The sequence below is a fragment of the Wasmannia auropunctata genome, unplaced genomic scaffold, assembly GCF_000956235.1.
Source record: "Wasmannia auropunctata unplaced genomic scaffold, wasmannia.A_1.0 LD335888.1, whole genome shotgun sequence".
NCBI lineage: Eukaryota > Metazoa > Arthropoda > Insecta > Hymenoptera > Formicidae > Wasmannia > Wasmannia auropunctata.
The window spans coordinates 1,266,359-1,292,807 of record NW_012027002.1 but is presented as its reverse complement, the minus strand read 5'-3'; the positions used below and the strand labels follow the sequence as shown (position 1 = coordinate 1,292,807).

Below are 26,449 nucleotides of genomic sequence, written 5' to 3'. Positions count from 1 at the left end.
TATGAGTAAGTTTTAATTTTTTACGTACGATCAGCTGACAATCCAGGCGTGGAGGCACAAGTTATTGCGCAAGATGCTTTAGGACTTATTAGACAGGATGTCGGTGGTCGTCATGGCGAGCTTCTGATCCATGTCCTGGATCTTTTAAGGCACTTAACTCTGTCAGGACCTCCATCCGAGTGTTCCGAATTGCGCGGATCTCCATTACCTGTTGCGCTTTTGCCAGTGTTTTTTAATTTATCCGTAATAATATATTATTTATAATTGCTCGATATTAAAGAACATTCTAATCAATTCATCTTATATAAAAATGTTTAGAGTTGAAAATCTTACATACGTACAATTTATAAAATTATTCTTTTCAATTGAGAATTTTGCTTCTTGTTAGACATATTAATTCTTAAATCTTTTATTTTTCATTCTAAGTGAAAAAAAAATAATCACGCATTTAAATTCAACCTCACAAAATACATTCTTAAAAATGTTTATTTCAAATAATTTATTTTGGTCTTATTTTTTTTGTAGCCTGATGACTTAATAAGATGGAAACAAGTGGCAGCCAGGTTTAGCGAATTAATTACGGAAGCCGCTGCGCAACTGCGTCGCGATGAACAACATGGCAGCATTTGTACGGATACCATAAATTCCACAAGGAGTTACACCGATGTAAGAAATCTTTACTGGAAAAGCAGATAAAAACTCATGAAAAATTTCTTAGCTTAACTATGAATCATGTTTAATTTAATGTAATTATTTTAGTGTAATTATTTTAAAAATAATTTTTCTAAAATTACAATTGTAATCCATTTATTTTTAGATAGCTTCGATTTCACCAGATGAAACTGAAGCATTAACGAGATGGCAAGAATTTTCATTGTTATTATATCCTATCATTCGACTTAGAGATCATTGGAATATTTGTAAGATATTATTAATTGACAATTTTAATTTTTATTAATTTATGTATATTTATTAAGAGATATGTATTATTACTTCATAGAATATTCATTATTTTAATCTACAATTCTTAATAATGGTAAGAATATTAAAAACTTGGTAGCGTTTGCTAACGATTCAATAAAATTTTGCTGACAGGTCACGTTGGCGAAATGGCACGTGTTCTTATTACACCGTTACAACGTCCAGTCGTTGGCAGGTTACATCCGGCAATTGCTAATCCTAATTAAAAACTTGATAATCAATGCAAATTACTGTATTTATATCGTTGCAATTTTGTTTATAAATTGTCTGTGAATCGACCGAATAGCTCACAATTGTACTTCAATTAAAATATTATGTCCATGTGCTGCCAGTGAATAATAATAATTATCAATCTTAATTAAAACTGATAAAATGTACTTGTAATAATGATGTTTATTTAAACCAGTAAGGAATTATTTGCAAACACATATATTTTCATATCTTTTCCAGTGCCTCTATACATTAAACTGCAAATAAAAGTTTCATGTATTATAAATAAATAACATTATAGAATTGTACACGATAAAAATAATTTATTACTAATGCGCGAGCAAAACGCAAGTGAAACTTATTTGCGTATACAAGGTGTGACCAAAGTGTGCAGTTAAACTTCATGATTTAATTGAATTTCAAAATTTAACTGTATGTCATTTCGTGGAATGACTTAGACCAACTTCCTTTAGGCATTCCTAAAATTTATCAGTGCAATCGCACACGGGAGAGTGCGATGTTTTCAGGTGTATTCAGGTGTATTTCGATACGAAAGTACATAAGTAGAAATCGTTTCGCGGCAAGCCTATTTATAGAACGTGTATGGAACTATACCTATGTATACAGGACATTCCAAAAAAATGCAGCAATCAATTAGAGACATATTCATTAATAAAGATAACATTAATACTTTCTCTTATTTGAAATTAAAAATTATTTATATAAAAAAAATTAAAAATTATTATCGACTATTATCTTTCAACTGTCCTCCTTTCCTTCTCAGGGTTTTCCTTCGCGAAAAAGATATTGACTATATATATGTATAATACTTAAAACTAGATTAATGATAACAAAGTTTTATAGAAGTTTTACTTACATTCTTTAAAATTACTTTTCTTGTATTTTCAGGAAAACTGCACAAATTTTTACTACGGTAAAACCACCGATTAAACTACTAATGTAAAATTCATTTAAAGAATATGTCATGACTGATTTGCGCATTCTCTGAGACATGAGCAATGAGAATGCTATTCATTTCCTTCGTATAATATTAACCGGAGCGACGAAAAATTGCCGCAGAGACCAAATTCGACTTGCACTAATTACGGCTACGACCAGGAAAACCATGATCGTTGTGTGGGCGATTTCGGCGTAGTTGGCGTAGACGAGGACGGCGTAGCTGGCGTAGCGGTTTGTTGTGTCTCATCAAGTTGATTTTTCAGCCTGACTTTTTCGTTTGTTTCGGCTTGCATTTTCTGTTCATATTGTCGTACGTTTTCCAGAGTCATGTCATACCACTCGTCAATCCAGGCGAAGGCCTGTCTGTGACCCAGCAGTAGAACGTCCCTTATACACTAAAATCATAGAGAGAAAATGGAGATAACCTATATTCACAAAAAATGTATTTTTATTGAAAAAAAACTAGGTTTTAGTGAACTATTCAAGCAGAACAGTTACCGTGACAAAATAATTATTAGAAATCATTTTTTGATTAATCTTTAATCAATTTTATTTTTATGTTATCGGAAATTATTCTTAGGCACTGTTCTTTGAATATTGCACATACAATCTGTATGAAATCAAAATCATATTTTACGTCATTCAATATTAAATATTTTCTATTATGACTGTTCAGAAAATATTTAATATTGAATGACGTAAAATATGATTTGTATAATTTGTAAAATTGTTAAAAATTTGTATAATTGTTAAAAAAATATCAGTGAAATGTAAGGCAGGCGTATGATCAATTAGACAAGCTTACTCTATGTATGAAATCTTCCACTCGCGTTTGCATGCCCCAGACCTCGAACGAGGCATGAACCAATTTGTATGAGCACATTATGGGTTGCGTTGTTTCCCGCCAACCTTCAACCAGAGGCCCACGACCTGTTCTTTTCGATTGAAAGTACTTTGGGTCCTATTACAATTAAAGCATCTTGATTAGAAGAGAATCTAATGCAAAAATTGTGTGTCTCGTATTTAGAAAGAAATTAAAAACGTAAGGGAATAGAGGTCAATAAAATGAGCAGAGATATTGGAATATGATCATATAATTTAATTTGCCAATATTAAAGCGGGACAGGCAAACTTCTAGCGGCTGGAGCAAAATTTAGTAAAATCGCGCTTTAATATTGTCAAATTAAATTATACGATGATTATTCTAACATCTCCTGTTTGCTCGTTATATTGGCTTTTATTTCCTTTCGTTTCAAGAAAATGTAATGTTAGGAATTATATGTGGGTCAATGTTGTAAATGAACCTACTTCCTCCTCTTTGTAATGTTTCGCGGAGAGCTCGTCGTATGCAATATCCACAAAATCGACTTCTCGATGAATCAATTCAATAGGTGACAGTCCTAAGCACTGCAATTTAATAGAATAGAATCATTTACTAATATTAAATAGAATAATATACTACATAATATACTATATATGGCTCCAAATAAATAAAAAATTCACGAAAACGTTACCAATACAAGCCTACACCGTTGTTGAGGCGTGAAAAAATAATTTCAATTTAAATCATAAAATGTCATATAATCAATTATATAATTATGCACGATACAAATATAGGATAAAAAAATCAATTGGTACTTTGGCTCCTATTAAAAAATCTTGGTTAAGAAAGAATCTAATGCAAAAATTGTATATTGGCTCGTATTTAGAAAGAAATAAAAACTAGAAAGGGAATAGAGGCCAATAAAACGAGCAAAGAGATGTTAGAATATAATCATATAATTTAATTTGACAATAATAAAGTGGAACAAGCAGACTTTTTGCGGCTGAAGCAAATTTATAAAAGTCGAAACGTCGCACTTTAATTTTGTCAAATTAAATTATACGATTGTTCTAACATCTCTTATAGTTACACATGATACAGTAAAATCAGACTTTTCGATTCGTGATGTGAATTCTCTTCAGTGAATAAATTACGTTTGTTCATATGATACCAGTCTTTTTTTCCTCACACAGTGACCATTTTACTGTTTGACTGTCGTGTGAGAGAAAGGGACTGGTACCATATGGGGAAGCATAATTTATTTACTGAAGAGAATTCACATCACGGATCCAAACGTATTTTTTTCATCATATACATGTATGTAATTATATAATTGATTATATGACATTTCATGATTTAAATTAAAATTATTTTTTCACGCCTCAACAACAGCGTAGGCACGTATTGACAACATTTTTGTGAATTTTTGATTATTAATATTGTTCTAATTACATTACTCACATTACTACATATGAGTTAACAAAACGTGCGTGATGTACAATTACTCACATTTTCCGTGGAGCCGTTGTTGTCCTCGTACCGTGTGTTTATCGCTATGTGGAACTTTGGTATAAAGGAACACTGAAAAAAAAAAGAAATTTAGAAATAACAGAAAATTTTATGTATAAAATTATATTCATTTTAAAAAACGTTTTACTCACAGTGTATTCTGCAGCCACCAGGCACGAACAAACATGCAAGAAAACAAAAGTGTTAATAAAATAATTTAACTTTAGGTTTGTTTTTTTATTGCACTAAAATTTTTCTTTCGCCAAATTTCAAACATGTACCTTTACCTTTTCATTTTAAGTACAAACAGTGTATATTCTAACTATAAAAAATGAGACCTTTTCTTTGAAAACTGTAAGATTTGAAAATCATTATTTTTATCAGTGCTAAAAGAGATCAGGCTACTTCCAACTTCTAAAGCATCAACTATAAAATTTGATAAAAGATCAATTATGATTGCATTATGCAAAACATACCTGTGATAGTAAAGGGAAAATAGTTCCACGCTTTCTCCGTCACGTAAAATATTCGTGGCAGGATGGACTGGATCCAATAAGGGAGTTTACTGAAAGGAAAACAAGTTACAGTGTTTGTTTTAAGAAAGCAAGCTGCTATAAAGCTACCCTAATATCTGCTATAATACTGTGCATTTAACACACTGTATATTTAACCCTCTACCCAGAATATCGGTCATTATGACCGCTAAGGTACACATTTACACCAGTCGAAAAATGAATAAAACTCCTGTTTTTCTGGAATAGCGGTCATTATGACGGGGTGCTTCATGTAACCGGGTATCCAGGGTAAAGGGTTAACCAAACGTAAACTAAATTTTTGCCAAAAAAATAGGGTAACTGTCCCTATTAGTGTGCCTGTATGTTTTAATGTGCTTTTATATTTAAATAAGTCATAAAAATAAAATGGTACAAATAAATAGACAGTGTTTTTTTTTATTAAGTTAAAGTATTAACTAAAGATGATTTAAATAAGTTATAAAAATAAACTGGTACAAATAAATAGACAAAGTGTTTTTTTTATTAAGTTAAAGTATTAACTTAATAAATAGACAAAGTGTTTTTTTTATTAAGTTAAAGTATTAACTTAATAAAAAAACACTTTGTCTATTTATTTGTACCAGTTTATTTTTATGACTTATTTAAATATAAAAGCACACTAATAGAGACGTACAGGCACACTAATAGGAATAGTTACCCTACATAAAATTCTGTCCAAAAATCATTAGTCCAAAACGCGTTTCTCGACATGTTCCGGATAGAGGGTTAAAAACACGACTCACCTGGACAGATGGATCCTTTTCTCAGTGTACTGGCCCTTTCCGTGAACGGGATCCTCGCAGACGGTGTTTTCCACCACCTCCACGCCCTCGTCGTTATCGGATTGCTCATGACTATGTCGGGCGATCATGTACAGCTGACCGATGCGGTACTGTACAAAGAAATTGATCGGTCATCGCGAAGCAATTCTCATTAAAAATCGGAAAAAAAGGGCCAACGAGCGGCACGCAGCGACGGATAATTTTCAGGCGAGTAAGGCCAAACACTCGCGTTCATCGAGTAAATAATTAAATAAGCGAGTGTGTGACGAGCAAAGGTTATACCTCCTCCGTGGTGAGCGGCATGCAAATGCGGTACTCCTTCGTGAGAACCATCCTCAACTACCCGGAGATTATTTCCTCGAGTCGATCGGAGCGTCAGCGGTCCCGTGCGTCCTCGATGGAGGAGAGAATCCCCGAGAACCGCCGCGACTCCCCGCGTCCGTCCGAACGTTGTTACGGGAGGATAAACAATCCGCGGCGCGACGGCGGTCGGCGAGACGGACGGACGAGAGGTTGGTGGTGAAGTTCACCGTTTCGCGCGGTGTGATCGATGGCCAGATCGGCAACCCGTCGGCGGAAAAGTCACGAGCCCCCCCGCCGCGCGTGGGGGATTGGCGCGGCGGCGCGCCGACGCCACGCCGTGGCGTAGTTACCCCGCGCGGATTTTCCCCCAGGACCGCGCCGCGCGCCTCTCGCCGACAGTTTCACGTGTTACGTGTACAAAAATCGCGTGTGTTGTCTGCGCGGACGACGTATTCGCGCCGTGTTCGCGGGTTACGGATACGATGTGCAGGTAACGTTGCCGCCGCGCGTCGTCAGCAGTTGCGAACATGCGATGGTGAAGCGGGCCGAGCTTGAGGGGAGCGGCGACTCGTGGTCTCGGTGCGAAGGAAGGAAGCTCACGGGCGTGAGATCGCCGACAATCGATGCCAATGGCCTACGAAGCGTTATGGCACGAGTACATGCAGATGCCCGTGGTGACGCGGGCCTACACCACCGCCTGTGTCATCACGACCCTCGCCGTGGTATCTATCTCGCGCGTTTTTTTTCTCTCTCTCTCTCTCTCTCTCTCTCTTTCACCCCCCCTCCCCCTCCCGCCCCGCTCGACCCGCTGCGCGCCCCTGCGTTCGTCGTCGCCGTCGGCCTCCGGTCGGCTACGCGCGGGTTTAGAAATCTTTGCACCAGATTCCTTCACACTTTCGAATTCTCGAAGTCCCAATTGTTCCTCGCGAGCGTTTAAGTTTGAGATGTCAAGTTCGAGATCGTCCAATCTCACGCTCGAGCTCACATCGATGACTCAGCTTATATCGTCCCGATGCCTGCCCTAGCGATTGTATAGAAGTGACATTACGCACTAGACGAGTCTGACGATAATTAAGTCGGGAGTAACTTTAATTGAGCTTAATAAGATGTATGTGCGACGTAATTGCGATGTAACTACTTTAAAAATGTTTCAGCAATTAGACTTGGTATCCCCGTTTCAACTGTATTTCAATCCCATCCTTATTGTGGAGCAATACCAGGTACAGATATGCAAATAGCTATGCAAAGTGGCTGTGGCTTCGTTATATAAGATAGTCATTAATGTCATTGAAAATTTACATGCATAGATCTGCACTTTTTTTCCCCTGGCTTTTATCAAACATCATAATATAACCGTAAATTTCCTAGAGCGTTACGTTGGATTATTATTTCAGATATGGCGATTAATAACAACATTCCTGTTCTTCGGAAATGTTGGGTTCAACCTATTATTCAATATGATCTTCACGTATCGATATTGCCGTATGTTGGAGGAAGGGTCCTTCCGCAGGAGAACAGCTGATTTCGTGATGATGTTCATCTTCGGCGGAATATGCATGATTGTATCCTTGGCAAAATATCAATCTCGTTAGAATTCCAATAGTAATTATAATCACGGCAACATTCAATTGTACTCCCTGGGCACGTATGATGGAGCTGTTCGAAATAGATTCTGATCGAAATTATTTCGTTTTCCCTAGAAAGCACAATGGAAATCTAGGGAATAATTGAATAATTTTGAAATCCATTCTGAACAATTCCATAATATGTAGTCTGTTCATTTTGCTTGAAATCTTGAAAAATTTTTGCATTTAAACCGAGATAAATATATATATTCGTGTGTTGAAGAGAGAGAAAACGAAGATTTTGAGTACAAGCAATACGAACCTAGTAATATTATATTAATAATTAAATTAGATTACATCACTCAATAATAATTAACAGCACTTTTAAATAACATTTAAAATTATAGTAATTATAATTATTAACGTTACTATTTTCAAGAGAATGTTGTTTTTATTGAGAATATTTTATCGTTATTCCTTAACTATATCCATAGACTTTTGCATTCTTCGTTAATTTGCTGTTCCTCGGGCACGCATTCACAATAATGTTGGTGTACGTGTGGTCGCGACGGAATCCTTTTGTCAGGATGAACTTCTTCGGACTTTTGAACTTCCAAGCAAGTCCAATTTAAATATATGTACACGTGGCTCAGACGTTATTGGTTTCTTAATATTGCGGTCTACGTAATATAATAAGCTATTGCATCATTATTCTGACGTGTATTCGATAAGTGACTTGTCACGCTGATTACCGACTAATTACTGATGATTTTGATTTTTTTTTTTCAGGCTCCGTATTTACCGTGGGTGCTGCTAGGCTTCTCTGTGCTGCTTGGCAATACGATATGGGTTGATCTTGTGGGGATGGCGGTAGGACATACTTACTATTTCGCGGAGGACGTATTTCCCCGGTTAAGAGGCGGTTTCCGAATTCTGAAAACTCCGCAAATACTGTAAGTAACTTAACACTGAAATTAAAATTATTATTTAAAATCAAACAAATCACAACAGCTTATTTATTAATTAAGTTCTTGATCAGACTTTATCGAGGTTTTAAAGTGTCTTGAAGATGATAAGCATACTGTAGTAGCATACAGTAGATTACTGGTGAGAGAGATAACATATGTACATTTCTTTCTTTCGTAGTAAGACTTTGTTTGACGCACATCCCGAAGATCCAGATTATATGCCACCGCCGGAAGACCGGCCAGGTGGCTTCAATTGGGGACAGGAAGTCGTACAGTGATCGAAAAATTCAGCATTCTCTTCCCAATGCTGTATCTTATTGTCCGAAGACGTTGCGGAAACGTGCGTCTCCATCATTATTCCTTTGGGATTATTGACAATTTTAGTGTCCGGATTTGTACGCAAAAGATGTATAATAAGACACACGTAATACACAGGGTGTATAAGAGATCGGGCGATTTCGTTTCATTAAAGATCTTCCGAAAAGTATGGAGCTAATGTACTTTTTTTTTTAGCGAAAATTCGACACCTATTAATTAAAAGATTTCATCCAAAGATTGCGATAGATAGCCTGTAATAATAATCAAATTGTCATCAAAAGAAAGCCATTTTCAAAGAAACTTTTCAAAGACTTTAGAGACAAGAGAAAGCGCACGAGTATTTATACACTCTGCATATGAACGAAAAAGCTACCAGATACGCACTTAAATAAGTCCTATTGATTTCTTTAAATTCCATTTGCACATTTCATGTTTTTCGTTTCTGCGTACAGAATCCGGATTCTATCAATGATATTAACTCTTTGGAAGCCAAGAGCGTTGCGTATCTAACGCTATTGCAGAAAATACGATTAAAATTCTATTCAGAATATAAGGGCGTCGCGATATATTTTGTTATTCAATCGTAGATTCAGCACAAGTTTGAAATGAGTTGAATCGTAAAAAGATTAGTATAATTTTAGTTGTTATTAGATAATTTAGTTCAAGCTGTTTATGTACGATAATAATATCGTATATAGTAGCTTATTTTCATCCTAAACATATTGTAAGCGAGTAAAAAGTTTTTAGTAATAACGAGTATTATTATATAAAATTTCCGCGGATTCATACATCTGCCGAATTCAAAATCCTTCAATTGGATAGAAAGAGCATTAATTTATGCACGCGAGTGCAACTGAATTGGCATTCCGAGAGTTAAACCCGTCTGTCGCGAGATTGAACTTCCGGTTCAGCGCGCGGGTGATAATTTTTCAGTCGCGAATTAATTAGATTTATCGTATCAAGTGTCACTTTTGTGAAGATATTTGCGATCGGTGGTAATTTTGTGATACACACTAACCGTGCTCATAGTTCTTGCAAGTGTCGAGTGAAAGAAAGAGAAAAAAAATGCCATTGTGCAAGGGAGACTATTTTAAAGTGTACTAAAGCATTTATTTATATTTATTATCGTAGCGAAGTGTAATCTAGGCAACATCTACAAAGTACAAATCGTTAAATATAAACTAAAGAAAATAATATATATACACACTTCCCACACTTTGTTCATACGTGTATATTATGTACTATATGAATACAACGGAGACTTTGCATTGATTATAGTTAATAACCGTCGCTTCTTCTCGTTGCCTTTCTATCATGAGGACGATGGAAAGGTAGTTTTTTTTTCCAGAGTCAATCTATTGGTCAGTTACTTGTTGTAGCAAATTTGGAATTTTATTTCTTAAAGTATTTAATAATAACTATTCGAATTTTTAAAAACGTTAAAAAGATTTAAATTTTAGTGTGTAGCTTTGCATGATTTTTATTTTCTCTTCTATTTGAAACAGATGGACATTACTTTGCCAAGTACGATTTATAATAATCAGTTTATAAATGTAACTTTCTTTTTGTGATTTCTCGTGAGCGCTATGTACAATGATGACTCTAAGCTGAACCGATGTGAATTTTTAACATAGGTCACCCATAAATGTTAATACAAATTCATTTTACAGTACTGATTTAGGTAAAGAAATTTGTATATGTAATACTCCCGCGCGAGTAATAATTATATCGTTAATTATTAATGTAATTGCAATTTCTAAGCTCCTCAGGTTTAGAATTATCTAAATTCTTTATTCCTTTCGAACAACACTAAAATTCAAATGTTTGTTGCTTATTCTTAGTTCTAATTTTCTTAGCTTTATTTGCACGTATTTATCTTCTATTATATCTTTGGCTTCCAGGCTAGGATGCTTTTCGCACGATGTATTCCTTGAATTTTTAGCTCGATGAGTATTTAATATATTATATTTGTAATTCTGATGTGGATGTGTTGCGATTCTGGATTTTTAAGTCGTTAATCTTGGAATTTCTCAATCGTTTCTTAAATATTGTCATTCTGATGCAGTTAACGACGATTATATCCCTAATCGGTTCCTGTTAGGAGACGTTTGTATTAACTCTTTCAGTATCTCATCAAGTGTGTAAAGATCATAAGATATTTTCTCGTTAATCCTGATTCGTTTGATCTTCATATATATTTTTTTACTTTTAGCTGGTTACAGCTAAAGAAAGTGGACAAATTCGCTGAAAGTGGACGTGCGATATGTGGCACGTAGATGCTGAAAGAGTAAATCAACAAGCACATCCGCAATTCGCCAAAGAGTACGTTAATAATTATCAAAGAAATTGTAAAAAAAATTGAATAATAATGAGTAGGATAAGAAGTGATTTTACAAAACCATTTATTTCGATTTAAATAATAAATGATTAGCGTAATAGGATTAATATAATGAATGTATAACTAAATACATATACGCAATGACATGGACTATAATACAATGATCATCAGGGCTCTATTGTACACTTGTTCCTTATTGTTTTATCATATCGCCACTGTTGCTAAAAGCACCGTGATATCGTCCGGTTTACCACCTGAAAGGTTCAAAATCTACTTTTGTACACGCTCTTTTGTCAAATATCCTTAATTAAACTTTTTTTCATTTATTTATGTATATTGGTGAATCAAGTCCAAGTGCAATCAATAAAAGAAAATTTTTAATTGATATTTAATCTCTTTTATAAAAAGAAAATAATGAAAAATAATTATAGCATATCATGAATTTATTTTATTGCTATAATTTAGCTTTTTAAGACATTTTTATAGAAAGATTTTTCTTTTAAATCGAAAAATATCTGCTTTTAATACGGTGTAAACGATTAATCTTTTCTTTTACATACCTATTGCATCGATCCCATTCTCTCGGGCATTTTGAGCAAACGGAGACATGAAGGCGCCGTCAAAAGCCAAACGACGCGCCATCCACGCTATCGTGTTAGCGACACACTGTATTTTCGTTGGATCCCTCTCGCCCTCAATCTTACGCATCTCGGTGACTAGCAACTGGTCAGGCACATTGTCGAATACCCCGTCGGTTGCCAGAAGGATCACATCGCCGTCCTCTACCCCGAAACTCGAAGTGTCGGCGGATTCTGGACTGAAAAAAGAAAGAAATATAAATTATTTATAATTACTTTTCACGGCTGCCGTGTAACATAAGTATACAGAAATATACGGAAGTATATAAGCCGAATATATATATATATATATATATATACATACATACAGGGTGTCCCCGTGTAAGTGGCCATCCCTTTTTATTTCGTGTGTGTGTGTATATATATATATAAAATAAAAGTAATCTATACCTGTCGCGAAGTACTAGATCAGAGTGTCCTGGAGGTGGCAACGACAACTGGAAGGGAGTATTGAAGTAATGTTGTTGCTCCGAGGACCGATGTACCACTTCTCCCCTTCGTACGACTACGAAGCCGCTATCTCCTATATTGGCTGCGTAAATGCTGCTCGTCTCTTTATTGAGAACTATTACGCATGCGGTACTGCTACCTGTATACCAAAGAAATTAGCAACGTCAGAAACAATCTTAGGACATTTCTAAATAGTTCTGATTTATCTCTCTTTTTTTTTTTACGTACGACTAAAAGCAATCTGCTTACCTAATATTGGTTGTTTATTTTCTAACAATTCATAGTAACTACGTGCTAATAAGCCAGCTGGTTCTGTAGGTGTAAATCTGCCCATCGAGACTAGCCTCTCACATGTCCTCATTAGGAAATTAGAAAACTCTCCTGGATCAATTCCGTAGTGTCGCCATCCCCCTACACCATCAGCCACACCTGAAGTATTACAATATAATTAATATTTATATAAGGCAATAATCTAAATAACTATTAGTCAATTTTTATCAATTCTCATAAATTTTAATTTAAAATTTTTAATTTGTTTGGTAAAACATTTATATGAATCATAGTACATAATTATACAATAATTAATACAAAAAATTATACATAATTTGAGCCATAATCTATATGTATATTAAGACTCAAGAGTTTCTGATATATTTTACAAGATGATTCTATCAATTGTTTTATTGAAATAGAAATAAATATTTCCATGTTAATACATTTTACAAGAATTTTTATTATGTATTTTTTTTTGCTTCTGATGTCACAAAATTATAATGGTCAGTAAACAGGAATCTTAACAACAATTATCTGTGCATGGAATTAATATATCCTTAAGCTATTACTTTATAAATAATTTATATACCAATAAGGTGCAATAATAATTTATAAGCTATTACTTTATAAATAATTTATATGCCAATAAGGTGCAGTAATAATTTAAGCACTTAGATTACAGATGCACATGACATAATTATTATAATTAATTAGATATTTCATGTGTGCTTGATAAATATACATATCTATAAACGTCTCCAACACGATTTCAAATAAATTTCGAACAATTATATAAAAAATAAAATACACAAATTAATAATTAATAAATACAGACAACATGACATTTGTTTCTCTTGGATATCATATCTTTATTTAAAAGATTGTGTAATTAAACTTTTATACTAAAAAAAAAACTGCGTTTATGCATAAATATACATATATGATGTTCATATTAAAAAAAAGAACAAAAGATATATATAAAAATGTAACCATATTAATAACTATTTATGTAAAAAATGTATTTAAAAAATTAATTTAAAGCCTTCTGAAGTGATGGATTCTCAAATTTTCAGTCATATTTATTATATTCGAAATAAAAGCTTTTTTTACTCAAGCTTTAAAAGGGGAAAAAAGGACAAGAACTGCAGGAAAGTGTAGAAAGTGCAGCAAAAAGTTCAATCAAATACCACACACGACGGACAAGATGTATTCTCATGAATTTTTAAAATATAATTTTACTTGTAAAGTAGAACTCAAAACTGGAGTTCTACTTTCTACTACTAGCTGCAATCTTTTCATTTTTTAGACAATCTTTTTTTCTTTTCTTCAAAAGTCATTCTTTTTGCCCTAGATGGACATTTACTTATTTTTAAGCATAACAAGCATAATAATGTGGTTATAAAAAATAAATTTTTTCTTAACAGCATATATATTTGAAATCTAAATTGTCTACTCAGCAATTAAAAAACTGCATATTATTAACAGTTATCTGTCGTTTTAGAAACAAAGCATAAATCTGTTTTTTTTTGTGGTTGTATTAAATAAATTATCCATGTGTATTAAAACAAGCATAATCAAGATTCAAGAAAAAAAAAATAAAAATCATAAGTAGAGAAAATAATTGAAGGAAGCAAAGTCCCCCTCAGCGACTTTTGCCAAGTCTTCAGCAACAGCAAATGTACGTATAGGCGGTATAGGATCTGCAGAAAGAGAGGTAAAAAGAGTACTCCGAGAGGGAGTGCAGCTTGGAGAAACAAACTCCCAGTGCATGCACGAGGCAACGAGGCGCGAGAGGGATGCGAAAAACAACGTTCAAGGGGGAGGGGAGGGAGAGATCTCTCCCCGGGATCTCTCACCTATGACTTCGGCCGTCCTGAATCTGGCAGTGAACCAGGCGTCGTCGCCGAACTGGCCCCTGCGTATCCGGCTCCGGGCAAAGTCCTTGGGGAAACCGCAGACGGCGGAGACGAGCGAGGCCTCGCGGCGCCTGCTGCTCACGACGGCGCTCGGCTGTTGCTCGCCGCTGCACGCACTGCTATAGCTCGCGATGCCGTTCCAGAGCGCGCGCGACAGCAATCGTCCAGTCCAGTAGACGGATTGCATCGTGACGGGGTTGGCTCGCTTCACGACGACGATAACGATGAGGGCGACGAGCGTGCGATCAGCACCAGCAGCGGAATCATCGGCAGCATCACGACGCGCCTTTTTCCTTTTGCTCGTTCCTCCGGCCCACAATTATCCCGCCGACTCACAGTCGCCTCTGCGCCATCCTCTTTCTCTCTCTCTCTCTCTTTCTTTCTTTCTCTCACACACACATACACACACACACACACCCTTTCGCCCCCTTTTCTCTCGCACCTTGTCAAGACCCGCGGCCGAGGAACCGTGCGACGCGAAGCTGGCCACGATCGTCCACGCGCTTATCGTTCATTCACGCTCATTCACCGCACTGAGGTAACCGTCGTAACCGAGGAGGCACACGGGAAGAAGGTTCGGTGATAGACTTGGTGCGCGATCACGTGGCGCGCTGGCGTCGAGTCCGATTAGACTTCGACCTTTACTCCCCCTAAGCCGGGTTCACACGGCTCTCCTCCGTCTCTTTCAACGTCCATTGGATGCCCGACGCGGTGTGAATCTTGCATGACGGTGATGTTTGCGAACGGGTGACCGGGGGAACCGGGGGGGGGGGACTCCTCCTCTCCCCCCCTATAATTTAGCAACATGTCAACATGTGCAATGCCAATATTTAAGAAAGAGGCGCAGACTTCCCGAACGCTATATTGTATAAACATATATGACACATCTTTGTTATTTAATCGATTGCTATTAATATATAATTAGAATAATAATTGGCATAGTCTACAAGTTATTATTGCACGACCTGAATTGTAATATATTTATTATTGTCACGCGAATACGTAAATGACAGAAATGGTGGAGGATATGGACAGCTTGGACGATAAGCTATTCAGTAATGCATTCAGGAGGAATCCGTCCGCAGAAAATGGCAAAAAAAGAATTACATTTGCAGGTTCAATTAAAAGACATTGATCAGTATGCACTTTCTAAATTATTTGTCTGAGAACACATGACAAATATATTAATAAAATTTTTATGGCTTATATCTTGTAGAAGCACAGTTTATTTTATTATTTCTCACTTGTAGACGAGGATGACCCGCTGACTAGTTTGCTAGCCGATAAGGAAGCTTTGCCGTCGAGCCAAAAGAATTCAGCAGCGGCGAGAGATAAGCGAAGTATAATAGACGATTTGTTCAGTAAGAAAGCTTCCAACGAATCGTTGTCAAGTTCAAAGCTGGACGAGAAGGAGATTGGCTTGATGTCTGCGTTAAGCGTCACGGGATTTGAGAAGCCAAAAAAGTCGGACGATAAGGCAAAGAAATTGTCATTGATGCAGGATTTGTTTGGGGATACGTCGCATACGTTGCCGTCAAAGGAATTAGTTGACAAGAAACCTGCACAGCTGGAGCTGGAAGTTACACAGCACACGGCCGACGTTTCTAAGACGCAATCACAACATTCGACGTATGCGCCAACGGCTCTTGGAACGAGAGAGTCTCGTAGAGGCAAGAGGACCTCGGAGATCATCAACGATCCTCTAGGATTATTCTCCTTGAGCGCGACGTCAAGTCAAGCTGACCAGACTGTAAATGTAAATTCATTAGACCTGCACATTCAATATGTAATAATATTCAATTTTGCTGCCCGTTCATGCTTAATAATTCCATTCTAATTTCAAAGACGACAGAAAGGCGTACAGCGTCTGCAGACCTTGGTAGACAGAAATCGGAAACTAAAGAATATCTACCAGACTGGTTGGAGCCTAAGAAAATACAAGAAGATAAAAGTAGCGATTATGTTCAGGATAGAGTAACACCTACCGAAGAATTGTTTAGCAGGCATAAGAGATCTAGCTCCGATAAAATTGTTCAAGGGGTAATGTCAGCGTCACTGTTATAATAAAAGCAGTTTTATTATTTTAATTATTTTAATATGTTTGATTTAAAACAGTTGTATAAACAGTTTTATTGTTTTAATTATTTATTAGCAGGTAGCAAACGTATCACAAGAGGATAAGACAATGATACCTAAATCACTGCCACACGAGAAAGAAAAATTGTCAAGATTATCGGACAATCAAGAAGTAGAAATCAATGAGCACGAGAAACAGGAAATTGAAGAAAATTATTCTAAGGCAAGCGTTGGAAGTCATTTTATAATAAGACTTATATGCATAATTATTTTGTAATTAAATTTATATTTAATCTTACAGTCATCCCACGCAATGGCTGTTCCAATTACTTCTGATGTAAATATAAATTCGGAAGATGCGCGTAGTAGCTCAATTCCCAAAAGCATAGGCTATGAAAATGCAGTTCATAAATTAGAATTAGAGAAGTCTCATCTGTCGGTGACGTTACACAGCTTAAACGACAAATATGAAAACGAGATAATGATTCTGGATGAGTCGTATAAGTAAGTATAAGATCGTTATTAAATTGAAAGGTTGACAATTCAAAAATTGTTTAATCGTACAATCGTTCCAAAGACGACAAATAGGATTCTTGCAAGAGAGAACGGATACATTGGAAAAGAGAATGCAGCAAGAACTCGAGTGTTTGGAGGCGGATTATGAAGCAAAGATTGAAAAGCTGAAAAACGAGAAAGTACAAATTGAGACATTTTATAAAGAAGAATTACAGAATTTAAAGGTAGAAATTCTTTCAGTATTTTAAAATTGTCACTCGGTGATCATATATTGCTACAATTAAAATTAACTTAACGTGATTCGTTTTATTTAGAAAGAGCATGCGCAAGTTATAGAAGAAATTTATGAACGCCATTCTCAAAATATAAAACTGCTACAGAAGGAGCATTTTGATACGATAGAAAGTATATTAAAAATGAGAGAGGTGGAGAATTTAGCTATGACAACCATAGCGACCCACAAGACTGATTTACAAAATTTGTTACAAAAAGCTGATTTTATTATAGAGAATATAAAAAATGTGCACGAAAAGACTGATCAAAGAGATGACCAAAGTGTAAAGTTAAGGGAATATTATTTGAAGAATCAGGAGGAAGGCATGCAAAGTATGTTTGTGATGCTGTTAGATAAGTGATTTTAAATAATTCATAGTTTTTTATTCACTTTATGGAATATTGTTTTACAGTACAAAACGCGGAAATGAAGAAGCAGCAGACATTACTGGAGCAAGAACGTGAGAAGATAATGAAAGTAGCAGACAGATTGGATTCGCACGTGACGCAATTGGTGCTCGAGTTAGAGAAAAAGAGCGCCATGCTCAATCAGGCATTGGAAACGTTACAAAAGAGAGAGCAATCTTTGTCGCATGAAAAGGAATTGTTTGAAGAAAAAGTGCAGTGGGAGCGTAATCATTTACAGGTAATTATTTACCTAATATCTGATAATCAATACTTGAACGTTATAATACTATCTGAAAAATCTACAATACAAGGCTTTGAAAGAATCTTGGTTTAACGAACAAGAGAAACAACTGAAGATTTTAACGAAGGAGAAAGAAGTGATCGCGGCTAAAAAGAAGCAATATGAAGTTTTGAGGATAATAAAAAGTAATTCGGATAATGTTACGAAGATAGAGGTAAATTAAAAAGATAAATGTGTACAATAGAGTATATTAAAGAAATAAATAAATTCAATTTTTTACAGTCGACAGCTGCTATAAAAGCAGCACAAGATGCCACTATACTCGCGGATCTGGAACGATTAAAATGGCATGAAAGACTTAAACATCTCGAGAGGCAGCAGCAGATTTTAACGGAAAAGAAACGCTGGCTCTCAGCACGCGCCCAAGATCTCGAGAGTTTTACAGAGGTAATGATAATCAAATTTTGCAAAGATAGACGGTGTTAATGCAATTAAATAATTATCCAGATAGCATTTGCGAAAAATGAAGAAGCCGAGAAGGCATTGAGAGAGGCTCATCACATCGAAAATGAGCATAAAGTTAAATTCAATCCCCATTATGGCAAATTTGAGGAGTTTAATTTAGCAAGGTAACACTGAATCAATTTTAATAATATAAAAAACAATATACTTAAATGATGAATTTTCTCAGCGAAAAATTGGCTTTGGAGAAACTGAAAAGAAGTACAAATACCTCGTATAGTTACATAGACAAGCGACCATCGTCTAGTCAGCAGCATGCGTTTCAAGTCACTAGTCATTTTACAGTAAGAAAATCAGGAAATACATAATAATAATAATAATAAAGTTATCTTTATCTGGAATTATTCCGTAAAGTTAATATTTTACAAAAATATACATATATAATTGTTTTACAGGAAGTCGTTGATCCTCAATTAGTAATGCTAAAGCTGAATCTGGATGACCAATTGGATAACATTGAATATACATGACTGCCACAAAACTTTGATAAAATATTCAACAAATATGTATTATATACTTTTCGCATGAAAACTATCTGTTTAATATTTTATATATTCTGAGTAACACAGACAATAAACGTTAGTACGCATTTTATTATACGATAGTTGATCCGCTATCCATTGACTCACCATTGATAGTTGAATTTATACTCTCATCTGAAAACAATGACCTTTAATTACTACATCTAGCATTACTGTATCTTGAATTGATCTTGTTTTAAATTGTTACTATCTAAAGCTTATACATTATCATATTTCAATTTTCAAAAAAACAGCAAATAACATTAATATTATTATTAATTGTAAGTTAGAAACAAAAGGGAATAGAGGCCAATAAGACGAGCAAATAAGAGATGTTTGAGTATAATTATGTCATTTAATTTATATTCTAACATCTCTTGTTTGTTTGTTTGTTTGTTTTATTAGCTTCTATTCCCTTTCGTTTCTAATTTATTTCAAGATACGAGTCGACACGTTGTTTTAATTACTATTAAGTGTTAACTGAAAAGTGAAAATCGAAACATCACCCTCAATATTGTCGCTATTATCCAAAATGTATTGTTGGAGCACCGCTATATTGTCCTTCAACGTTTCCAATTGGGTAATACTGCACTTTGTTTGATATAACTTGCTTCCTACGGCTTCTGCGCACGTCGTCTAAAAGCAGATTAGGAAATGAAGATACATTCAAGGATATTTCATCTCCAATTTGTCTGAATAAATTTCCAATATTTTACCACGGCTTGAATCAACGTCGAAGGATCCACATTATTCTCCTTAGTGAGTGCTTCGCGAATATCTCCTATGTTATTCAAGAAATTGATCGCATCGCTGAACATTGTTGTCATGTCTCTGAAACAGAGAGTGTCAAAGTTTTACACAGCAGCGAGGGAGGGATAGGGGGGGGGGAGGGGGTCAGAATATTCATACATACTGTGCGTAATCGTGCGGCACAGGCAAGCCTGAGATGTCGTTCGTAGAGTGTACAATTTTGTGTATAGAATGCTTGTGCGACGTAATCATATTGAGATGTTTCGTGATGTTCTCCTTGCACTGCTCTCTCTCTCCTGATGAACAACAGATTTACGCACATAATCGCGACGATTCTCACAACAGCGGAACAATTAATTCCAATTGGAAGTAATCCGGGAGAGACTTACCTCTCAAATCTTGCAGTTCCTTCATTAATTTCCTGTGCTCAATGGGCTCCACGTCGAGACGTTCCAGTTCACGCTGATCAACGAACCTTTTCTGCTGCGCAACCTTTATAAAACGTTCTATGTCCTCCATGTCGCTGATCGCGCTAAAAGACGCTTAAAGAGACGAGATGCCAAAAATTAATATCTATCATAATAACGGCAATCACTTTTCAAATATCACTCTCGAGACGTTCCTCGATTAAGTTTTCATTTGATCAAGTTTTCAAACTGTTTTCAAACAAACTTCTATACATGTATCTAGAGTCCGCACTAGCGCCCTCTGAAGAATTGGATGTAAACTACATTAGCAACATTCACTTTACTGCACCGCGGGTATATAATTTGCAGTGCGTGTCCATGCTACATCCACCTTCCTCGCACCTGCAGCTTTATTTTCGAAAAATTGCGCGTTTGAAAATTATGTCCTCTCTCAGATTACTGATATTTCCGGCGAGTAACACAGTCTTCGAATTTGTTGTGTGTCATGGTATATTGTTTGGTTTTATTCTGTGTTATGTGTACAAAATATAATTAAATGATAAAGTTAATTATTTTAGATATATCTTGATGGAAGCCTAAAAGTATAAATCTTTTCAAATGAAATTTTATACTGGCATTTCTTTTTAATTTATTATTATATTATATTATTTAAACTTGGAATTTTCTTAAACAAACAATATATTTTCAATTTAAGAGTTCAAAATTTAATAAAAACACGCGATCTCAAAGTGAAACACGAAAAACGTGTTTAACATACATACAATAAAATATATTGTTATTTTGTATAATATATATAAAGTCTGTTTAAAAAGAAATTACAAAAAGTGATCAGTTATAATAACAAATCTTTTTCTAAGGATTCCTAATTATAGATAAGGATAAATTTCCCAATTTTTAGTACACAGCAAATCAATTATTTTTACAACAAATAAAATAGATGTATTTTTTACAAATGTATCCTAAACACGAGAATGATATTTTTGAACTGCACGTTGTCCTATTGCATTATATGTTTTAGTTATACAAACAAACACATAACACTTTGGTGATCGATGCGTGATAGGAGATGCGGAGCGAGGATAGTGAAATGTTCTAAGTCCCTTTTTCGGTCGTTAACTTACTTACTTTTATTACAATACGAGACAAGATTACTGTCTGCACGCAACGAGAACCGACCGTCGAGAGAGAGAGAGCTATCTAATTTTCACGATCTATTTCTGATTTTTATTTTCGAAGAACGTTGATTTTATTATCTGACCATAAACTGCTTGACTCGGTTTAAATTAAAACGGCTTACATTTAAAGATCCTTCTTGACTGTCTGCGGCAACGTCTATTGATATCATGATATCGCCATGCGGTGTCGCATATGCGATTCTGATCGATGTTCAACGTGATCCATATTGCTTCGAAAAGAAAGCGATATGTGAATTATATGGTTAATTTTTCACCTAGCCGGTATTGATAGACGTTGCATAATTATTATTTTACCATTTTCCTTCGGCTTACAATCTCGTCTCGTGCTTGTCTTATATTTATTTGTGCAGTATAATATGCTTATGCCGTGTATATGATTCTCGAAAATTCGCTTAAGTACGCGAAATTCCCTCGAAATCTTATATGTTCTATTATCTGTTTTCTATATGTTGCAACCGCGGTAGGGGCGATACAATCGCCACAACACTATTGTTAGTTCTATTATGTCTAAATCATAGTCGAAAGCCTGTATTTTATCAAGCCTACATTAAGTCGCTGAAGTTAATAAATTTAAATTTATCGCAGATATGAAAGAACAAGTGTAAATCTCTTTAACAAATATCTTCCAAAAAATCAGGCATTATAATATTTAAAATTTTCTCAGAACATTTAAAGTAAGTTAAATAAAAAACTTTCATTTTTAATTCCATAAAAATTAATTGTATCATTATTAGCATAATCAAGTTGATTTGCAAGATAATTAAAACTTTTAAATGTATCGTAATATGTTATTATCATTAGCAATATAAAGTTTTTGAGCATCTTTTTTATGAATTGTGTAAATTCTATAATAATAATAATAATTAGCACGAAATGATTCATTCATGCCTAGTAGAATTGCTCCACCTAAATTATTAAGAACTATAAACTATTAAAAATAATTAATATTGTATTACATATTGTAACACGTTGAGACGCGTCGAGTCCGTATCGAAATCGCACGGAGAATAACGCGCGATCATGCCTACTCCTGTCGTAGAGTAAAATCAACATTTTTATTTTGTAAATTTTAACACATGTGCAAATTGTGTTGCTTTAACATATTTTTTAAATCATTTTAAAAATTTTACATTTTATATTTATTAAGTTTAATTAATATGACAGATATATATTAAATTTATACATAAATATGATGATTGCTTAACACAAAAATTTTAACCAGCAGATTTTTTTACAAAAATGCACAAGTTTTCCAACTGTGTGTAGAAAATTTTTAATTAGGAGCAATTTTAACGTTTCCACTATTTATTGCATCAAATATCGCAATTCAATTTTATTCCTATATATAGCTCGATTCTTCTTTTCAAATATGAATTTTTTGAACTTATTATCAACATGTAACAAAAAAGCAAATAAATTAAACAAAAGATTATGGTTTTTAACATTCATATAGATAAAATAAAATTTTATATCAATATTTTTTTTATGTGATTAAATCTCGTTATTGTGCTTATGAAACTGGATTTCGGTTGCGGAATTTGACGTATAAGCAAAAAGAAGTGCGTAAAAAAATGTGAGTGGCGACATATGTACGTAATTGCGAAACGAATAACAGTACAGCGAAATCGACACAATTATAAAAGTCTACTAATACGCAGCAAAATTATCGAGTTGATTTTACAACAATTCGTATTTGCTAATAAGCATCCTTGAATTCAGAGTCAAAATGCAATACAAATTCATAAAATGCCATTATACATTGTTAAATTTGATAAAATTCGTGTGGTAACATTATTAATTTTTCTTCGACAACTTAAATAATAATAGTCATTTTTAGATTGATAGCTTATAGTTAAAAAATTAGAAGTTAAATAATAAAGATAAAACATTAATAATGTAATTGTAATCTAACTTAAGTAATTATAAATGCATTAATTTTTAACTTTAACTACTTATTTTAATTAATTTTAATTGGTTAACGTTTTCCTAATAACTTAAATTTTTTCGTCTCTTTAAAAGTACTAATATTCTTTTCTTCTATAAAAATGTTGACTATCCGTTTCCATAAATACAAAATATTTTTTACTGTGTAGTAATATTCATGATTGAGGAATCACGCGTTATTTCTAAAGTCATTATGATTTCAATTACTTTTTTTTAGTAATAAATAAGCAACATTTCCTTTATTTATAACGTCAATCATAAAGCATTACATTTTTTAAATAAATGATAATGAATATAATCTTATACCTTTATCGTAACTTTATACGCATACTATTACACACACACACACACGCGCGCGCACGCATGAAACATGCAGAAATATATGAATTTTAAAAGGAGCTAATATTATCATAAGTACTAGGTAGATCTTGTGTGTGAACTGGTCAACGATATAGACAATTGGATGCCTCTAAAATCAATTTCATCAAGATTTTCGATGAAAAATAAGTAATAAAAACTATAAGGATTTGTTAATTTTTGAGTAACGGTAACGATAATAATTAAAATTATTTTTTCAAATCAGTAACAGTAACGAGTTACTTTTATAAATTAATTTTTCCAATCCTGGTAATACTTAATTACTTATATATTATTACACGATGGACCAAAGAAACGGGAAAATTTAAAGGGATAAAACACTTAGAGACTTTTTAATTAATTTTAATCGTGTAAACTAAAGAAAATAATATATATGTCATTTACAAATTATCTTATTACCATTTTTCATGTTTTGGCGTCGCGACACTACTGTATATAGCTACTAATTACTTTATAACAAATATAATCATATAATATTTTGTAAATCACCACATCCTTCAAATGATTCAGTGCAAATTCGAAGAATTTACTAACTTAAAACAAATATTTGTAAAGTAAGTACATTTAAGATTGGTTGAAATATTGCAAGAGAGAAGCTACTCTGGAAAACTTCAGGGACAGATTGCAAAAATGCATGTACTCGAGAGATGGTCATGTAAAGATTGTCGAGATAGATAATAAAATCAATTTAAGTATTAACGCGATAGCGTCGCAAAGCAATAAAAACCTAACAAGATTTCCCCGAATTAAAAATACAATAAGTTAGAAAGATGGGAATCGGCGTGGTTATTATTGGTACGCAATATTTAATTTACATAAAATTTATTTTATTCTAAAAGTCAAACGTTTTGGTTATCTTTTTTAGTCATCTTTAGTGACAATTTATAATAGTTATATTTAACTCTCGCTCTTAGTTTTTTAATGTGTGTTCTTCCACGTTTAGTGAATGAGGAAACAATTATAAGTACCTCCAATAGCTGTCCGTGCAGTTAAAGAGCTGCATGGTCTAGCTGTATGTCCTCGAACATAATAAAACACACGTCGCATCTTGGCAACGATAAAATTAATAAATAGCTAAAATTAACGATATATAAAACTTGGTCAAAATTTAAAATCAGAGAAAAAAAAACTATCGTAGCAACTGTACTCGTCAAAGTTCGAGCGAGTATCATTGCCAAGATGCGAAGTGTATGTTTTATTACATTCGAGGACATATAGCTAGACCATGCAGCCCTTCAACTGTATGGACAGCTATTGGAGGTACTTATAACTGCTTCCTCACTCACTAGACGTGGAAGAATACACACATTAAGAAACTAAAAGCGAGAGTTAAATGTAACTATTGAAAATTGTCACTAAAGATGGCTAAAAAAGATAGTCGATACGTTTGACTTTTAGAATAAAGAAAATTTTATGTAAATTAAATATTGCGTACCAATAACCACGCCGATTCCCATGCCTTACTTATAACTTATTGTAATTTATAAGCTTTGAAACTAGATTTATTAAATAAAGCATTTAAGTAACTTTATCCTTTAAATTTTCCAGTTTTTTAACCTACTTTGTATAAAAATTAAACTATAATAATATATAATATTATTTATATTAATACTAATATCGTAATAATATAATAGGAATAAAATAAAATAAAAGGAATTAATATAAGTAATGCCAGATTGAACATATAAATATTGTTTAATTATTTTAATTAATTATTAAACAATTTAAATTTTAAATTTGTAAATACATGTACGAAGAGAAAGCAAATTATTTTTTGTTTAATTTATTAAACAATCTTTCAAATAATATTTAAATATAATTCTTTTTTTAATGTGCTCACAATTGCACAATAACACAATAAAATTTATGTAATTTTATATAAAATAAGAATATTATAGATTGCTTTTAAGCTAATTTTGCCCAAAACTGATCTAATATAATATCTTCACGCGAAATTGTAATGAGGACGAGGACACATGTATTATTTAACATACATCGAAATTTGCCACTGCATCAAATCGCTCGCATAATTTCGCAAGGAACGTGAATGGTTTCGTCGTCGACTTTGATCAATTAACTTAATTATTTAATAATTTAAATTTGAAATTTGTAAATACATGCACGAAGAAAATGCAAATTATTTTTTGTTCAATTTAAAACAATTTTTTAAATAATATTTAAGTATAATTCCTTTTTAAATGCGCTCACGATTACACAATAACACAATTTATAAAAATTTATGTAATTTTATATGAAATAAAAATGTTGTAGATTAATTTCAAGCTAATTTTGTCCATAATTGATCTAATTAATATCATCACGCGTAATTTTAATGAGAACGAGGACACATATACTGTTTATCACGCATCAAAATTTGCCGATTCATCAAACCGCTCGTAGAATTTTGCAAACAATGCGAATGGTTTCGTCGTCAACTCCGATTTCGTGGATTCCTTTAAAAACGGGTACCCTAGTCCTACTTCATCAGTTCAACTTCGGTCTACATACGAATCGAACAATGTGTCTGAAGAGTTGCTGCGCGTTGTTCTTGCTGGCGCTTGTCGCCTGTCAAGCCGCACCTTCGATCGAGAAAAATTCGATTAGCGAG

At 33.9% G+C, this 26,449-nt stretch overlaps 6 protein-coding genes across 10 annotated transcripts in view; 3 read left to right on the top strand and 3 right to left on the bottom strand.

Annotated features, from left to right (window-relative positions):
- The window catches only part of LOC105455671, a 30,246-nt gene extending 28,747 nt beyond the window's left edge, over positions 1–1,499 (top strand). For both annotated transcript variants that reach the window (XM_011699166.1, XM_011699165.1), the window contains 4 exons: positions 35–243; positions 526–666; positions 818–920; positions 1,096–1,499. In XM_011699166.1, the coding sequence (XP_011697468.1) occupies positions 35–243; positions 526–666; positions 818–920; positions 1,096–1,187 (545 nt within the window). In that variant the 3' untranslated portion in view covers positions 1,188–1,499. The remainder of the gene's footprint in view (positions 1–34; positions 244–525; positions 667–817; positions 921–1,095) is intronic.
- Positions 1,395–6,386, bottom strand: LOC105455673 (cytoplasmic phosphatidylinositol transfer protein 1). Its single transcript, XM_011699167.1, has 8 exons — positions 6,102–6,386; positions 5,781–5,929; positions 4,960–5,048; positions 4,636–4,643; positions 4,484–4,555; positions 3,460–3,558; positions 2,957–3,112; positions 1,395–2,546 (listed from the first exon to the last, which is right to left on the bottom strand). The coding sequence occupies exons 1-8, from the start codon at positions 6,150–6,152 to the stop codon at positions 2,301–2,303; spliced, it is 870 nt and encodes a 289-aa protein (XP_011697469.1). The 5' UTR covers positions 6,153–6,386; the 3' UTR covers positions 1,395–2,300.
- Positions 6,387–6,497: 111 nt separating this feature from the next.
- LOC105455664 (derlin-2) lies at positions 6,498–9,146 on the top strand. Its single transcript, XM_011699152.1, has 6 exons — positions 6,498–6,844; positions 7,277–7,342; positions 7,517–7,684; positions 8,182–8,304; positions 8,477–8,640; positions 8,834–9,146. The coding sequence occupies exons 1-6, from the start codon at positions 6,746–6,748 to the stop codon at positions 8,931–8,933; spliced, it is 720 nt and encodes a 239-aa protein (XP_011697454.1). The 5' UTR covers positions 6,498–6,745; the 3' UTR covers positions 8,934–9,146.
- Positions 9,147–11,346: 2,200 nt separating this feature from the next.
- LOC105455665 (protein phosphatase PTC7 homolog) lies at positions 11,347–15,156 on the bottom strand. Its single transcript, XM_011699153.1, has 5 exons — positions 14,529–15,156; positions 12,649–12,828; positions 12,340–12,538; positions 11,872–12,128; positions 11,347–11,565 (listed from the first exon to the last, which is right to left on the bottom strand). Exons 1-5 carry the CDS (start codon positions 14,773–14,775, stop codon positions 11,516–11,518), a joined length of 933 nt encoding a protein of 310 aa, XP_011697455.1. The 5' UTR covers positions 14,776–15,156; the 3' UTR covers positions 11,347–11,515.
- Positions 15,157–15,381: 225 nt separating this feature from the next.
- Positions 15,382–19,221, top strand: LOC105455666 (fas-binding factor 1 homolog). Of its 4 annotated transcripts, none has more exons than XM_011699156.1 (13): positions 15,382–15,703; positions 15,839–16,338; positions 16,434–16,628; positions 16,741–16,887; positions 16,966–17,168; positions 17,242–17,404; positions 17,495–17,786; positions 17,867–18,099; positions 18,173–18,316; positions 18,385–18,549; positions 18,610–18,731; positions 18,794–18,908; positions 19,020–19,221. In XM_011699156.1, exons 1-13 carry the CDS (start codon positions 15,595–15,597, stop codon positions 19,092–19,094), a joined length of 2,463 nt encoding a protein of 820 aa, XP_011697458.1. In that variant the 5' UTR covers positions 15,382–15,594; the 3' UTR covers positions 19,095–19,221. The 4 variants fall into 4 exon arrangements, with proteins under 4 accessions (XP_011697458.1, XP_011697459.1, XP_011697456.1 ...); XM_011699157.1 differs by having other exon boundaries at positions 15,383–15,703; positions 16,744–16,887; XM_011699154.1 differs by having other exon boundaries at positions 15,383–15,703; positions 15,839–16,344.
- On the bottom strand, positions 19,139–20,589 carry LOC105455667. The gene is made up of 5 exons (XM_011699160.1): positions 20,285–20,589; positions 20,059–20,191; positions 19,862–19,976; positions 19,652–19,781; positions 19,139–19,280 (listed from the first exon to the last, which is right to left on the bottom strand). The coding sequence occupies exons 1-5, from the start codon at positions 20,412–20,414 to the stop codon at positions 19,219–19,221; spliced, it is 570 nt and encodes a 189-aa protein (XP_011697462.1). The 5' UTR covers positions 20,415–20,589; the 3' UTR covers positions 19,139–19,218.
- Between the last annotated feature and the right edge of the window lie 5,860 nt (positions 20,590–26,449).

Excerpts from the sequence above, each read along its gene's own strand:
- LOC105455673 (XM_011699167.1), bottom strand. The coding sequence starts at position 6,152 with ATGGTTCTCACGAAGGAGTACCGCATTTGCATGCCGCTCACCACGGAG. Across the intron at positions 5,930-6,101 it reads TGCCGCTCACCACGGAGGAG|TACCGCATCGGTCAGCTGTA; the intron begins GTATAACCTTTG and ends TTCTTTGTACAG. Across the intron at positions 5,049-5,780 it reads AAAAGGATCCATCTGTCCAG|TAAACTCCCTTATTGGATCC; the intron begins GTGAGTCGTGTT and ends TTTTCCTTTCAG.
- LOC105455664 (XM_011699152.1), top strand. The coding sequence starts at position 6,746 with ATGCCAATGGCCTACGAAGCGTTATGGCACGAGTACATGCAGATGCCC. Across the intron at positions 7,685-8,181 it reads TCGGCGGAATATGCATGATT|ACTTTTGCATTCTTCGTTAA; the intron begins GTATCCTTGGCA and ends CTATATCCATAG. Across the intron at positions 8,641-8,833 it reads CTGAAAACTCCGCAAATACT|TAAGACTTTGTTTGACGCAC; the intron begins GTAAGTAACTTA and ends TTTCTTTCGTAG.
- LOC105455665 (XM_011699153.1), bottom strand. The coding sequence starts at position 14,775 with ATGCAATCCGTCTACTGGACTGGACGATTGCTGTCGCGCGCGCTCTGG. Across the intron at positions 12,129-12,339 it reads GATCTAGTACTTCGCGACAG|TCCAGAATCCGCCGACACTT; the intron begins GTATAGATTACT and ends TTCTTTTTTCAG. Across the intron at positions 11,566-11,871 it reads GAATGGGATCGATGCAATAG|GTGGTAAACCGGACGATATC; the intron begins GTATGTAAAAGA and ends TGAACCTTTCAG.
- LOC105455666 (XM_011699154.1), top strand. The coding sequence starts at position 15,595 with ATGACAGAAATGGTGGAGGATATGGACAGCTTGGACGATAAGCTATTC. Across the intron at positions 16,629-16,740 it reads CCGATAAAATTGTTCAAGGG|CAGGTAGCAAACGTATCACA; the intron begins GTAATGTCAGCG and ends ATTATTTATTAG. Across the intron at positions 17,787-17,866 it reads TCAGGAGGAAGGCATGCAAA|TACAAAACGCGGAAATGAAG; the intron begins GTATGTTTGTGA and ends ATTGTTTTACAG.
- LOC105455667 (XM_011699160.1), bottom strand. The coding sequence starts at position 20,414 with ATGGAGGACATAGAACGTTTTATAAAGGTTGCGCAGCAGAAAAGGTTC. Across the intron at positions 20,192-20,284 it reads GGAACTGCAAGATTTGAGAG|GAGAGAGAGAGCAGTGCAAG; the intron begins GTAAGTCTCTCC and ends GTTGTTCATCAG. Across the intron at positions 19,782-19,861 it reads CGACGTTGATTCAAGCCGTG|ACGACGTGCGCAGAAGCCGT; the intron begins GTAAAATATTGG and ends ATCTGCTTTTAG.